General features: G+C 45.7%; 1 protein-coding gene across 1 annotated transcript in view; it reads right to left on the reverse strand.

The window, feature by feature from the left end:
* RIOK2 (RIO kinase 2) overlaps positions 1-14760 on the reverse strand; it is a 51173-nt gene that overhangs the window by 17603 nt on the left and 18810 nt on the right. The window contains exons 5-8 of the mRNA XM_069752136.1: positions 12363-12451; positions 7170-7361; positions 6622-6714; positions 2500-3006 (exon numbers count right to left, since the gene is read on the reverse strand). Coding sequence (XP_069608237.1) covers positions 2500-3006; positions 6622-6714; positions 7170-7361; positions 12363-12451 — 881 coding nt within the window. The remainder of the gene's footprint in view (positions 1-2499; positions 3007-6621; positions 6715-7169; positions 7362-12362; positions 12452-14760) is intronic.

The following is a 14760-nucleotide window of genomic DNA, read 5'->3' on the forward strand; positions in this document are numbered from 1 at the left end:
TTTATCCTGTTAGGCTACGTTCACATTGGCGTTCCGCCAATGTGCGTCGCTGTTGCGCCGGCGACGCAGCGGCGACGCGCCCCTATGTTTAACATAGGGGACGCGTGCGTCGTTTTGGTGGCGTTTTTCGCCACGTGCGTCGTTTCCGACGCTAGCGTCGGACGCAAGAAAACGCTACATGTAGCATTTTCTGTGCGTCCGATTTTCGTCGGAAAACGACGCACGCGTCGCAAAACGCGCGCGTTTTTGCGCGCGTTGCGTCGCCGACGCACGGCTAATGTGAACGTAGCCTAAGTCACCTAAATACATGCTGCAAAAAAGTATTTATACACTGTTTTTCTCATGCAAATCAGTTCTTTGACTAGTTGATGGGGCGTTAAGTTTCCCCAGACTAGTCGTCCCTCTTTTCAGGTTATCACGGCTACAGGGTCATGATAACATGATTTTCAAGAGCTTGCGTCATCACCAGCTCTCTGCAAACCTCCTGCATGCATGCGGCTTTCTTCAGGCACCTCATGGCACCCCCGACGACGGGTGTACTCTTCCTGGCTTCACAGACGCACGGAGCATGGCTGGGGGTCCAGAAGATGTATGTGAACACGCGCAAGGTTTGCAGAGGGCTGGCGATGATGCTGGCTCCTGTAAACCATGTTATGTCCCTGTGGGCATGATAACATGCAGAGAGGGACGACTAGTCTAGGGAAACTAACACCGCATCAACTAGTCAAAAGATTCATTTGCATTAAAAAAAAAAATAAAAATCAAATTATAAATACTTTTTTCAGCATATGATTAGGTGACTAACTGGGTAAAGGGCTTAAAAAAAAAACCAAATAAAACCTTAAACCTTAATCAGGTTCCTCGTATCATGTTCTCATACACTTCATGCAGTTATTAGCCCTCAGTGTCATGCAGCTTTAGGCCTTTTTCACATTTCCGTCGGCGCGGCGTACCAACGGACGTTGTGAAAATTCTGTGCAAAGTGGGCAGCGGACGCAGCGTTTCAATGCGCCCACTGTATAGTCCCAGGGAGGAGGGGGCGGAGTTCCAGACGTGCATGCACGGTATGGAATTGCAGGACCCGACGTACGAAAAAACGTTCCCTTGAACATTTTTTTTAGCTACGACGCATCCAGTGCACGACGTATGGAACATGTGTCCATACGTCGCGATGCGTCGGTAATACAAGTCTATGTGCAAAAAACACATCCTGCGGGCAACTTTGCAGGATGCGTTTTTTGCACAGAACGACACATTGCGACGGCCCCTGGCCCTAAACGACGGAAGTGTGAAAGAGGCCTTACATGAACACCCGATTCTTACACTATGACTACGAAAGCAATTGTTACCATCCACCTCTCGTGTCTCCCTGTTTCCTATAGATTGTAAGCTTGCGAACAGGGCCCTCATTCCTCTTGGTATCTATTTTGAGCTGTGATTTCTGTTATGCTGTAATGTCTATTGTCTGTACAAGTCCCCTCTATAATTTGTAAAGCGCTGCGGAATATGTTGGCGCTATACAAATAAAGTTATTATTATGCAGAACATTTAGCAATAAATAAACATATGCTGGTAGATTGGGGGGACATGACCGATTCCCTTTAAAGGGAACCTGTCACCCCAAAATTCGAGAATGAGGTAATATTATACTCACCCAGGGGCAGTCCCTGTTCGGGTCCGATGGGTGTCACGGTCCGGGGCCTCCCATTTTCATACGATGACGTCCTCTTCTTGTATTCATGCTGCGGCTCAGGTGTACTTTATCTGCCCTGTTGAGGGTAGAGCAAAGTACTGCAGTGCGCAGGCGCCGGGAAAGGTCAGAGGCCCAGCGCCTGCGCACTGCAGTACTTTGCTCTGCCCTCAACAGGGCAGACAAAGTACGCCTGCATCGGAGCTGCGGCAGGAAGACAAAAAGAGGACGCCATCGCATGAAGATGGGAGGCGCTGGACCCGGACCGTGACACCCATCAGACCCAAACTGGGACCGCCCCTGGGTGAGTATAATCTAACTCATTTTTCTTATCTTTCAGGATACATCGGGGGCTTTTTCTACAGCATTACAGAATGCTGTACATAAGCCCCTGATGCCGGTGGCCGCAGCTCATTCTTGAATTTTGGGGTGACAGGTTCCCTTTAAGTAGCTGGCCTGGCACAACGTTGTGTGCTTCTCAAAACAATGATGTTGCCTCAGTCTGGCTGATCAAAAGAGCAGCTGGGGATGCCCATAGGTAGGAGGCAATTTTCAGGCCTCCTGTCCGACGGCCAGGGATTATTGATGTGGCTGCTACATCAGGGAACTTGCAAATCGATTTGCTCATTTCCAAGTTCTCCTGGACTATAAGACTGATGAAACTACAGCTTCAATGTATGAACTCTAAGGTGTGACTTCTGCAATCCCAGGCAACAGCACAATGAAGGGTATGGCAGGAACAGGACTGGAAATATTCTTCTTCAGGCAAAGCCATACCACAATAAATCTTGTACATTTTTCTGAATTACCTGAATGGTCTGTACTCTTTGTTTTCCCCAGAAAGATCCACCAGGTCAGGACATTTATCTTCATAATCCTCAAGTTCCTCACTTTCTTGACCTTCAGCATCTTCATCTGAGCTTAGCTTTTCATTTCCCAGTCTGCTACCTTCGTCCCCACCATGTTCAGAGCTTTCAGGGGTTTTCTGGTCAGTCTTTTCAACAGCCCTTCCTTCCAGTTCAGCTAAAGCGTTATTGAATTCTGTCATGTCTAAGCCTGGTCTATGAGGGTCACTGTTCTGTTTGGTTTCAGAGTCTTTAGTAGAAGAGGTGTCTGTGGCGTCTAATAGTCTTGTGTCTTTTTTCTGGTAGTTTCTGTTTTCCTGCTCCCCACCTCCGTTAGGCGGAGTACAGCTGGTTACTGTACCCTCCTCGTCGGTATCATCTGGACCAGCTGGCTGTAGGAGCTCATCATCCTCCTGCATTTCTTTGGTATAGCCACTGACTGCAATTTCTACGTCAAGGGAGCACTCTTTTCTGAAAAGAAACCATAGCAGACATGTCAAGAGCGAGGAGCTAAACCAAGAGGCGAGATGTGCATCTTAGTGTAAAATGTTACCTACATGGCTACTAAAGCAGTGTGTAGAAATAGCCTGCTGTAATGTGCACTAAACATGAAGGCACCGATTCATACGACACATTGTGACAATTCTGGAGCGAAATGGTTTAAAATGTCGCAAAACGCCAGTCTTGATGAATTAAGGCTCCAGTTTGCATCTTAGAAAACTAGCAAGTTGTTGTGAGTAACGCTGTTAATATGGTGCACTAAGACAACGAGATGGAGAGGGTCACAGACGAGTGTGTGAAAAGATACAACAAGTATTATTGTCGGTGTACTCAGTCCTGAGTGGCCGTACATGGAATACAAAGACAGGGCGAGGATTGCCACAAGAGAAACAAGAGCAGAGTGGCTGGGAAGTGAAGAGCATTTCCATCAGTAAGTAGTAGTGACGAGCGAGTACTCGTTGCTCTGGTTTTCCAGAGCACGCTCGGGTGGTCTTTGAGTATTTGTGAATGCTCGGAGATTTAGTTTTCATCGCCTCAGCTACATGATTTACGACTGCTAGACAGGCTGAATACTGTACATGTGGGAATTCCCTAACAAACAGGCAGCCCCCACATGTACTCAGGCTGTCAAGCAGTCGCAAATCATGCAGCAGCGGCGAAAACTAAATCTCCGCGCATTCACATATACTTGGTTAACAACCCGAGCGTGCTCTGGAAAACCCGAGCAACGAGTATACCCGCTCATCACTAGTAAGTAGAAGTTTAGCTTCCACAAGAGCCAATGAGTTGCCACACCAGAGGAAGGCTGTGAGTGAAGAGGTTTGCCACCATAGAAATAGTGAGGAGGTAGGCGCACAAGCGAGGCAATGATACGCAGCAACTAGGCAAGTGGCTGCAGTAGTGTACGAGTAGCCGGCCAGCACAGCATTGCCGCACAGAGCACACAATGAGAGGGGTGGCTACAAGCACTGCGAGTGCAGTGAGAAATACACTGTGCTAAAGCAAAAAAGGAGCCGCTGAACAAGTGGTCATCAAGTGGTGCAAGGTGGAGCAAGCGTCAGTCCACCAGCTGTCTCCTGTAGACGGCAGCATTGCTCCCGCCATTCTGAGTGGGAACCAACTACCACTACCTCTAACAAGCTGGGTACAAGCGCGTTCACCTCTCATCAGGACTGGCCTAATCATATAAACAGTATGTTCTCATTTACTGATGGCAAACAGATCTGGGAAAAGGTTAGGAAATTAGAAACAGTTACAATTACAAAAAAAACCTTTGAGGAGAACAAAGACTGTAGCAGATCCATGGTCTCGCAGCATGGCACTGTAACTGGCAGAGGATTAGACTGTGATCACTTGGTTCTGTACTCCATGGGAACTGGAGAGAACACCGCTCATGTGAAAAGTCCTTGGCACAGAAACCGCAATTACTGCGAAAGTTACCATATTCTAATCTACAGTCAAGGAGTCTTAGAAGAAAAAATATATAATCCGTCTCAATGAGAAGTAGTGAGGTATGAAATGTTCCAAGCAGAATTCCCCGTGTGTCAGGCGGAGACACCGCACCACTTATGTATCACCGTCTTGGAGGGCAATTTCCATATTCTGTAATATTATTCTTGTAAATCTTCTGTTACAGATTAGAGCGGACAGTGAAAGCAGCCAGCATTAAATGATCACAGTGCAGTCACACACTTCAGCCAACGTAAATGTCAATTAACCCAAGTATATTGGAAGAAAACCACATGGACAGAGGGAACTGGGAGCTCGAAGCACATGTTAGTAAAGATTTTTATACATCCTCACAATTCAATAAATTGAATTCCTATAATAAAGCATTGCAGAACCACAGGATATACCAGAAAACATAAAAATGGCAGAATAGGGAAAAAGCGGTCCAGCCCAGCAATGGTGCCTGCGTCATAAATAGCTAACAAGTGGGGATGAGTAGCAGACAGTACCTATGGTGCTCTACCCCAAGGGTTCAATGAGGACCATGGATGATTAATCAGAGGATACAGCAGTCACCAGGTACTGTGCTTAATGAAAGCTGAAGAATACACCATTTATGTGAAAAGAAACTTCTTTGGCGCAGAATCTGCACTCCAATATCCCAATCTACAAATATAACCTAGGATAAATACAAGGAATAATCTGCACACACCAAATTTGGATATGGTTCTTCAGAGGCAAAGCATAATGTCAGTATTATAGAACAACCTTCAGCACTCAAAGCAAGAGAAAAAGAAAAAAAATCTTTTGTCGTGCAAAAATGAAATCTTTATTATTCTGGGGATTCACAGCCGATGAGGAATGCAACAGGAAGTTATTTCACCCAACGTTTCGGCCTAAATGGCCTTTCTCAAGGGTTCATTCTGTAATTGTGAGCGGCATCCTGTAAAGTGTCCCAGAGATGACATCTCCGGAACACTTTGTACTAGAAAACGGGAATACAATTCCAAGTGCGGTGAAATAGCAAAATAAAAAAAAAAAAAAAAGTGTAATTCCACAACAGTTTTTTGGATTTTTTTTTTTACCATGTTCACTAAATGCTACAGCTGACCTGTCATTATGATTCTGCTACAGCTTCTCCACGGCCCCTCTGTACGCTACAGCTTCTCCACGGCCCCTCTGTACGCTACAGCTTCTCCACGGCCCCTCTGTACGCTACAGCTTCTCCACGGCCCCTCTGTACGCCACAGCTTCTCCACGGCCCCTCTGTACGCCACAGCTTCTCCACGGCCCCTCTGTACGCCACAGCTTCTCCACGGCCCCTCTGTACGCCACAGCTTCTCCACGGCCCCTCTGTACGCCACAGCTTCTCCACGGCCCCTCTGTACGCCACAGCTTCTCCACGGCCCCTCTGTACGCCACAGCTTCTCCACGGCCCCTCTGTACGCCACAGCTTCTCCACGGCCCCTCTGTACGCCACAGCTTCTCCACGGCCCCTCTGTACGCCACAGCTTCTCCACGGCCCCTCTGTACGCTACAGCTTCTCCACGGCCCCTCTGTACGCTACAGCTTCTCCACGGCCCCTCTGTAAGCCACAGCTTCTCCACGGCCCCTCTGTACGCTACAGCTTCTCCACGGCCCCTCTGTACGCTACAGCTTCTCCACGGCCCCTCTGTACGCTACAGCTTCTCCACGGCCCCTCTGTACGCCACAGCTTCTCCACGGCCCCTCTGTACGCCACAGCTTCTCCACGGCCCCTCTGTACGCTACAGCTTCTCCACGGCCCCTCTGTACGCTACAGCTTCTCCACGGCCCCTCTGTACGCCACAGCTTCTCCACGGCCCCTCTGTACGCTACAGCTTCTCTACCGCCCCTCTATACAGCTTCTCCATGGACCCTCTGTACGCTACAGCTTCTCTACCGCCCCTCTATACAGCTTCTCCATGGACCCTCTGTACGCTACAGCTTCTCCACGGCCCCTCTATACCACAGCTTCTCCATGGACCCTCTGTACGCTACAGCTTCTCCACGGCCCCTCTATACCACAGCTTCTCTATAGCATATCTATTTCATCATACAAATGAAGCAGCCGCCACATTGCAGGTCACAAGACATTATCCGTACGGCATCACTTACTGGATATCATGGAAGGTGGGGAAAAGTTCACTTTCATAGTTGAAGCGTTTTAAGAAAAAATCTCGAATACATTTTACATCTCTGTCAAAATACCTAAAAAACAAGAAAAGAAAATCTGTTCAGAGCCGTGACATGACACTTAATATAACACTTGATACAGTGTCTCTGCATCCACCTTCAGCTCTGGGCACATACGTTGCTCAAATATCAGGCCTATTATCTGTGCTGAGATCACACATTAAAATACTTTCCTGCATTTACAATCTCAACCAATAAATCACTTGAATGTGTTCTTGGCCGCACTTGGTCAATGCATGTCTCTATCAATGTACGAGCAGACGAAGGAGAATGCTGCTATTAGTAGGCAGCTGATGTGCGTATGAATAACTCAGCATTAAGGACATTAGGATCAGAGCCAAGATTAGTGCATATGCTCCATCAATCAATCCAAGGTTGCGGTGTGCATGGGATCACTCTGCAGGGGGATTTACAGCAATAATTGTACATGACAATTTGGGTAATAGATTGTATTCAGCCTGGAAACTGACCATTCTGCATTTGCGTGAGATGTAGACACCATTTGTGGGAAATCAATCATGGTGACGTGGTCCTCATCATCCAGCATTAGATTGAACTCATTGAAGTCACCGTGGATCAGACCGTGATTGCCAAGCTTGATAATCAGCTCCATTACTTCATTGTACAGCGCTGCTGGATCTTCAAGATGACGAACCTGACATCTAAGGCAAGAAAAAAAAAAATGGTTAAAATGGAAAAAAAAAACTAATGTAGGAGTAAAACACAAATTACAATTCGGATACATCAATATGTTGGGAGAACTCGATGCCTTAATGGTAATCCAGACAGATCCCAGCGCATGACAGTGACCCTCATGGACAGTGACCGTTCATCTCACTAGACGGATCACTAAACATGGCCTTGGAGACAGGCACAGACAGGTAACTAAACTAAACCAAGACATGAATGATAAAAATAACTGGGGAGGTAATGTATTACTCTATGTATATCAGAAACATGTAGAAAATCCTGCAAAGTACAGCTGATTCCCCCCCCCCCCCCCAACAATTGGTGGGACTGGGACTTTAAGGTACAGAGTTTAATCTTTTTGTCCTATGCAGACAAAGAAAAAGGGGGGAGGCTCCTGCTGCAGCGGGCTGTCTCACACAGACATAAGACAGTAGGATGATGGGAAACAAGGCTGATCACCTAAGGTGTACACAAGATTTTGTTAAAATATTTTGCAGTTTAAATTGTAACAAAATAGGATCAAAGAAAAGGAGTAGATTAATGGAGACATTGCTGGGATTTTGTTTTATACATTTTGCAAGTTTACAGTTCCTTTAAAAGGAATTTGTCTTCTGCATTAATATTAGATCAGCGAGGGTCCGCCACCCTGCACGGATCATCTGTCATCAGCTCCTGTAGTGCAGAGATGAACCAATGAATGAAGCGGCACAGCACTGCTCCGTACACGGTGTATAGAGAACTGCCGCTCAGCTCCTACACAATTCACTGTATACATCCTGGCAGCCACTGGAGCTCATTGTTTGGGGTATCAGGTGCAGGATCCCGAGTGATCAAATATTTATGATCTACTCAATAGGGTTATACAGAATTTGGACAACCTAATTTTAAATTATGGTAAGAGGTTCCCGAGGTAAAATTAAAAAAAGAAACATATGCCGTACGTACCTTCCACACCAGCGTCGTTCCAGTGTTATTGGAGCCTGGTCCCCCGGGACTTTTGCGGCAATGCTACATGAGCCCCGCATTCCAATCAGCGGCCACTAATTGGCTGCAGGGCCCACATGGCATGTGCCCTGGGAGAACAGGCACTGACATTGTTGGAACAGTGCTCTTTGTAGAGGACAATATGATTTTTGTTTATTTTTACAAGTAGAACGACATAATTTAAAAAAAAAAAAAAAAAGGGGTGTCCAAATAGTAAATGACCCCTTTAAAGCTTGTTACTTACAGGAGTTAGCTGTATTTAGTTATCTGGGGAGAGTTATTGCCACTTAAAGGGAACCAGTCATGTCTTGAACGCTATTACCTGAGATATGTGGTTAGTCTGCAAGATAATAGCATGCTAAACCTGCCCTGCACGAAAAGCTCAGCTACAGGGAGGAAATGAGCGCTATTCCTCCCAGCAGCCTCCAGCAGCAGTGCATGTGCAGAGACGACGGTCAGTGCTGGGGCGCAGTTACAGCTTCGCTCACTGTACACTGAGAGGTGACTGAAGGCTGGAGGTTTCGCCGGGAGGAACAGAGTGCTTTTCCTCCAGGCAGTGGGGCTTTCAGTGTAGCAGCCACACAGCTTTAAAATGCTATTATTAACCCCCACATGTGCAGTTGGACTGGTTCCCTTTACCAAGTTATCACCTCTCAAAGTGATGTCTCATGGATAATGAATAGCATGGTCGCGCTCATACACTATACCGGGGTATTTCAGTGTCTGTGCAATCAGCATCTATTCTGTGGATAGGAGATAACTTGCTCTAGTGGAAATAACCTTTTACATTGATACTGAATTAGAGTACACATTCTTTCAAGTTTTATTTAATAAAAGTACACATTAAAATAAGAAATTCTAACATATCTTATCAGAAAAATCTACCATATTTTTCAGACTATAAGACGCACCCAGGTTTTAGAGGTGGAAAATAGGGGAAAAAAAAAATATTTGAAGCAAAATATGGTAAAATATTTAATAACATAAATAACAAAGAACAAAGTACTGCAGTGCGCAGGCGCCGGAAAGGTCAGAGAGGCCCGGCGCCTGCGCACTGCAGTACTTTGCTCTGCCCTCAACAGGGCAGACAAAGTACGCCTGCGCCGGAGCTGAAGATCAGAAGAGGACGTCTTGGAATGAAGATGGGAGGCGCCGCAGCGGACCGGAGACACCCATCCGAACGGACCAGCAGCGGGACCGCCCCTGGGTGAGTATAATCTATTGTCTTTTTCTCCTCTTTCAAGTAACATCAGGGGCTTATCTACAGCATTACAGAATGCTGTAGATAAGCCCCTGATGCCCGTGGGCTTACCTCACCCGCGATTTTCGGGGTGACAGGTTCCCTTTAAACATCGGGACCACGTGGTTTCCCCAGCGCCGGAATCTTTCAGCGGCGACATTTTCCTGCCTCCTGCGAGTGCGATCCCACTCCGCCGCTGCCCCCTTCGCACGTTACATTCACTCCATAAGAGGCAGCCCGCACTTTCCTCTCAAATTTGGAGGAAAAAAAAAGTGTTTTATGGTCTGAAAATACGGTACTTCATTCTCCTCCTGGACTGATCATCCATTTTGAAATTTCTCAAATCATGGGTAAAACGTGTATTCAGTGAAGACAGACTGTTACATTACTGAGATAGGAGATGGCGGATGCTACGATGATAAGACTGTATAGAGGGGAGGAGATAGACAGCTCCTCCCTTCTCTTCCCCTCTCCCATCTTGTTTGCTTTTGTGGCTGCTGCTTGACATTGAGTACTGCTGCTTAGTATTCCTCCGTCCTAGGTGCATTACTCTATATTAAACCTCATTTGCCACAATTCTATGATTAAAGGATGTGATATTTGGTGTCTGACATGGGTGTCTTATGCTTTTGGTTAAGATATTAGACCTATGATATGTTAGGGGCAAGGTTAACGTTGCCAGACAGTATTAATAAGCAATGAGAAATGTTGATTGTTCAGTACAACGAAGGAGAAGTAGAAAGGAGCACTCACCATCCAGAAGAAATGTTCAGTCTTTATTGTGGCATAAAATGTATAGCAAGGTCTCACAGGAGAACGTGGGTGTCACGAGACGACGGCCGTTTCACGCTGCTGCGCTTGAAACGGCCGTCGTCTCGTGACACCCACGTTCTCCTGTGAGACCTTGCTATACATTTTATGCCACAATAAAGACTGAACATTTCTTCTGGATGGTGAGTGCTCCTTTCTACTTCTCCTTCGTTGTACTGAATTTTGGACTCTGTTTTTTCACAAGGAGCACCCGAACCCATAATAATGGCTGAAGAAACGCATGCTTTATGGGTTCCACCCAGTATCTCTGATTTAACCTGCTGTGAGTGCGGACTTTGACTCTTAGTTTTGGTTGAAATGTTGATTGTTATTTTGTACTATGATGTAACCTTGTTATGTTGTATAATCTTCAATAAAACGAGTTTAACAAACTAAAAACATTTAATTGCAAGAGTAGTAAAATGAATACAAAAGTAAATAAAACAGGCATGAGAAGAATCATGTGTCCATCACTACAATTGTGTCTTGCTAGTGGCGTCAGTCAGCAGATGTACTCATTCACTATATAGAGGGGTGGGCTATTGCAGAGGTCTCAGACACTAATCATAGACCTGGCACATTCACCATCAGCAGACGTATTGGCTGACCATATGACAAGTCCCTGGATCTGAACTGCTGGATGCAAGGTTTGCTTTCTCAGCCTTGGCTCCTATTACATGCTGCAATATGGCTCTCTACAAAGGAGGCCATTGTGCTGGTGGGAGAAGGCAGCGGACATGGCTGCACTGCCACCTTGTGGCAAGAGAAGGAAATACTTCATAAGATGTTCTGTAGTGTAAACTACAACATAAACAAGAGGTTTCCGACAGACGTTTGTGAAATCCCATTGATGAATGGTGTAAAATAATTGCTCTTAACTAAAAAAACAAAAAAAAAAAAAACAAACAAAAAACCCTCCGAACAATTATACTTTAGGTCTACATTACCGAGAAGGATGATGGGTGCAAGTTCTGGTCGAGAGACAGATGATAAATAGTTTGGAGGTTTCAGACAGCATAAGGTAAAAAATAATGTAGTAGGCAGACAACCCCCTCCCATATATCCCACAGAGGTGGGAGTTCCCTGCTTGGGACAAGCCTTAGAGTGACATGTCCATGCACTCCATGGATAGGCAGATGATCAGTCGTCATTGCAGGGGAATATTATGGCCGCAGCTTCCACAGGCTGATTGTTGGTGGTCTCTGAAGTGCTACCTGCAGTGCTCAGAGGATTTCCAGGGCAGACGACCACTTTAAAGGATTTATATGCACCATTGAGGTTACAACCCAATCAGCAATATCATGTGCACGATCAGCAGGGATTCTAACTGGACATGTGCATGATACCTGCTGACCATATTATAATAATAATCTTTATTTTTATATAGCGCTAACATTCTGCAGCACTTTACAGTTTGCACACATTATCATCACTGTCCCCGATGGGGCTCACAATCTAGATTCCCTATCAGTATGTCTTTGGAATGTGGGAGGAAACCGGAGAACCCGGAGGAAACCCACGCAAACACGGAGAGAACATACAAACTCCTTGCAGATGTTGTCCTGGGTGGGATTAGAACCCAGGACCCCGGCGCTTCAAGGCTGCATATAAAAGCCTTGGCAGGTGTCATAACATCATTAACCCCGCTCACTTCCGAAGCAGAAAAGAGTGATGCCTGAGGACCCCTTTAAATACTTTATGCTGCCTGATGACAATTTGCAAAGTCATTTTTTCAGATGAGCATTTACAGAAAGGAGTAATGTGAAGGAGTAAATCTGACAATGCCAGTATTAGTTTTTATAAAGACCCTTCCCGTCTCACGCCCCAACTAACAGTGCAGGGTGGGAAGATTGTCCGCTTTTCTCACTGCCCCGCAGCACAGAATCAGTCAGCCAACTTTACACTTGCATCAGAGATATTAAATCTACTCGTTACTTACAGGGGATAGCCATTAATGAGCTCCATCACCACAGCATGTCTGTTGTAGTCATAGGGTTTTGGTACGGGGAATCCTGTGTCATACAAAGCCTAGAAAAAAAATGTAGAAACGCTGGTCAGCAAAATGGGCTTATAAAAGAAAAAAATGTTAACCTTGTATTTATAGATGACAAATGACTAAAATATTGTGTTAGTCTGAGAATTACTTAAAAAGGGCCGTCACCCTAACATGTATCTAAAAATATAAAATAAATCATCTCCTCTGGACCCCATGTATCAGCTGGACACATGTGACCCTGCAGCTAAACACCAGCCTCAGTGATGTCCTATTCCGTCCAGACCATTCAGTGTGTACAGAGCCACGACTGGGTACAGTGGGGGACATGGGAAGCGTAGGATGAAGAGTGCTGGGGAAATCTGCCAAATCAGTACACTTTTGTTTTATACATTTAAAAAAGGAAAAAATGTATATATATATATATATATATATATATATATATATATATATATATATATATATATATATATATATATATATATATATATATATATATATATATATATATATATTTATACACATACATACATACATACACATGTATATATTTTTTTTATTTATATACATTTTTATACAACAAATATTTTATTTTTTTTTTTTGGTGGGTGGGGGGGACATTTGACCCTGCCCAAAGGCACATATATTACACATTTGGTAACATGGTTCATTTTGTGACCAAAAACAATTCCTCTTTGATTCACTGTCTGGATGAGCAGTCCGCTGTGCAATAAGCGTCCTGAGAAGGTAAAGCGTGGCGTCATCTTCAGCACCTGCTTCAATCATGGAACAGAAATGCATGAGTCGCAATCTAACAATGTGAATATAACAGGATTTTTGGTTGCTTACCGTAAAATCTGTTTCTCGGAGCCTTCATTGGGGGACACAGGAACCATGGGTGTATGCTGCTGCCACTAGGAGGCTGACACTATGCAAATAAAAAAGTTAGCTCCTCCTCTGCAGTGTACACCCTACCGACAGGAAGTAGGATATTCAGTTAGTGAGAAAGCAGTAGGAGAAGCAACGTGTAAAAGAGAAAGAATAATAATATAATAATAATAAACTTTATCTACATAGCGCCAACAAATTCCACGGCGCTCCATAGATTAACAGTTTCAAACACTCAAAGAGTGTTCAAAGAACTCAAACGTAAACGGTAAACAGAGCTGTTCACCTGGGAGGGTGCTGTGTCCCCCAATGAAGGCTCCAAGAAACAGATTTTACGGTAAGCAACCAAAAATCCTGTTTTCTCTATCGCCTTTCATTGGGGGACACAGGAACCATGGGACGTCCCAAAGCAGTCCCTGGGGTGGGAAAAAACAGACTTCCATCAAGTCCGAGGACTCACCACTGCCGCCTGCAGGATCCTTCTGCCCAGGCTGGAGTCCGCCGTAGTTCGGCGAAACGTGTAGATGGAAGACCAGGTAGCCGCTTTGCAAAGTCGTCGGCGAAGGCCCCATGACGTACCGCACTGGAAGCGCCGACTGCCCGGGTAGAGTGAGCCTTTCTCAGGAGGGGGCACTCTTGTTCTTGACCCGGTAAGCTTCCAAAATAGCAGTTCTGATAGAGCGAGCAATAGTCGCCTTGGAAGCCAGCAGACCTCTACGCACGCCATCAGGGATGGCGAAAAGAGAATCCATCTTTCAGAAAGCAGCCGTGTTAGCCAGGGAGATCCTCACTGCCCTGACGAGGCCCAGCCTGCTCAACGATCGCTCCAGAGGATGAGTCGGAGCTGGACAAAAGGAAGGTAGAACGATGTCCTCGTTGAGGTGGAAAGATGAAAACCACCTCGAAAAAAGGAAGGAAGGTGGAGGCCTGGGACCACCTTGTCCTGGTGGAAAATCAAGAAAGAAGGTCGGCAAGAAATGGCCGCCAACTCAAAAACGCGGCGGATCGAAGGGATAGACCTGAGAAAAGCCACCTTCCGAGATAGAACTGACAGGGAAAACTCCCTGAAAGGCTCAAAGGGGAGAACCCCTAAGAACAACCAACACAACCTTTAAACCCCATGAATCCACAGAGGCCCTGTACGGAGGGACCGCGTGGGCTACTACTTGAAGTAAGGTCAACCTGTGGCTGAGAAGATAACGTCTTCTTAAAAGGGAAGAAGAGCGCAGGAACCTGGCCCTTTAGGGAACTGAGAGCGAAGCCCGAATCCAGTCCTGCCTGAAGGAAAACCAAATGGAAGGCAGGGAAAAAGGACATAGGTGAAAAGCGGTTGGACCCGCATCAACGAAAGTAAGCCTTCCAGGTACGATAGTAGATCCTGGAAGAAGACGAAGGCTTCCCAGCCTGGATTATAGAGTGACCCATCTGGGCCGAAAGACCGGACGCTCTTAGAACT

This window comes from Ranitomeya imitator, chromosome 1 (assembly GCF_032444005.1).
Source record: "Ranitomeya imitator isolate aRanImi1 chromosome 1, aRanImi1.pri, whole genome shotgun sequence".
In the NCBI taxonomy this organism is placed as follows: domain Eukaryota; kingdom Metazoa; phylum Chordata; class Amphibia; order Anura; family Dendrobatidae; genus Ranitomeya; species Ranitomeya imitator.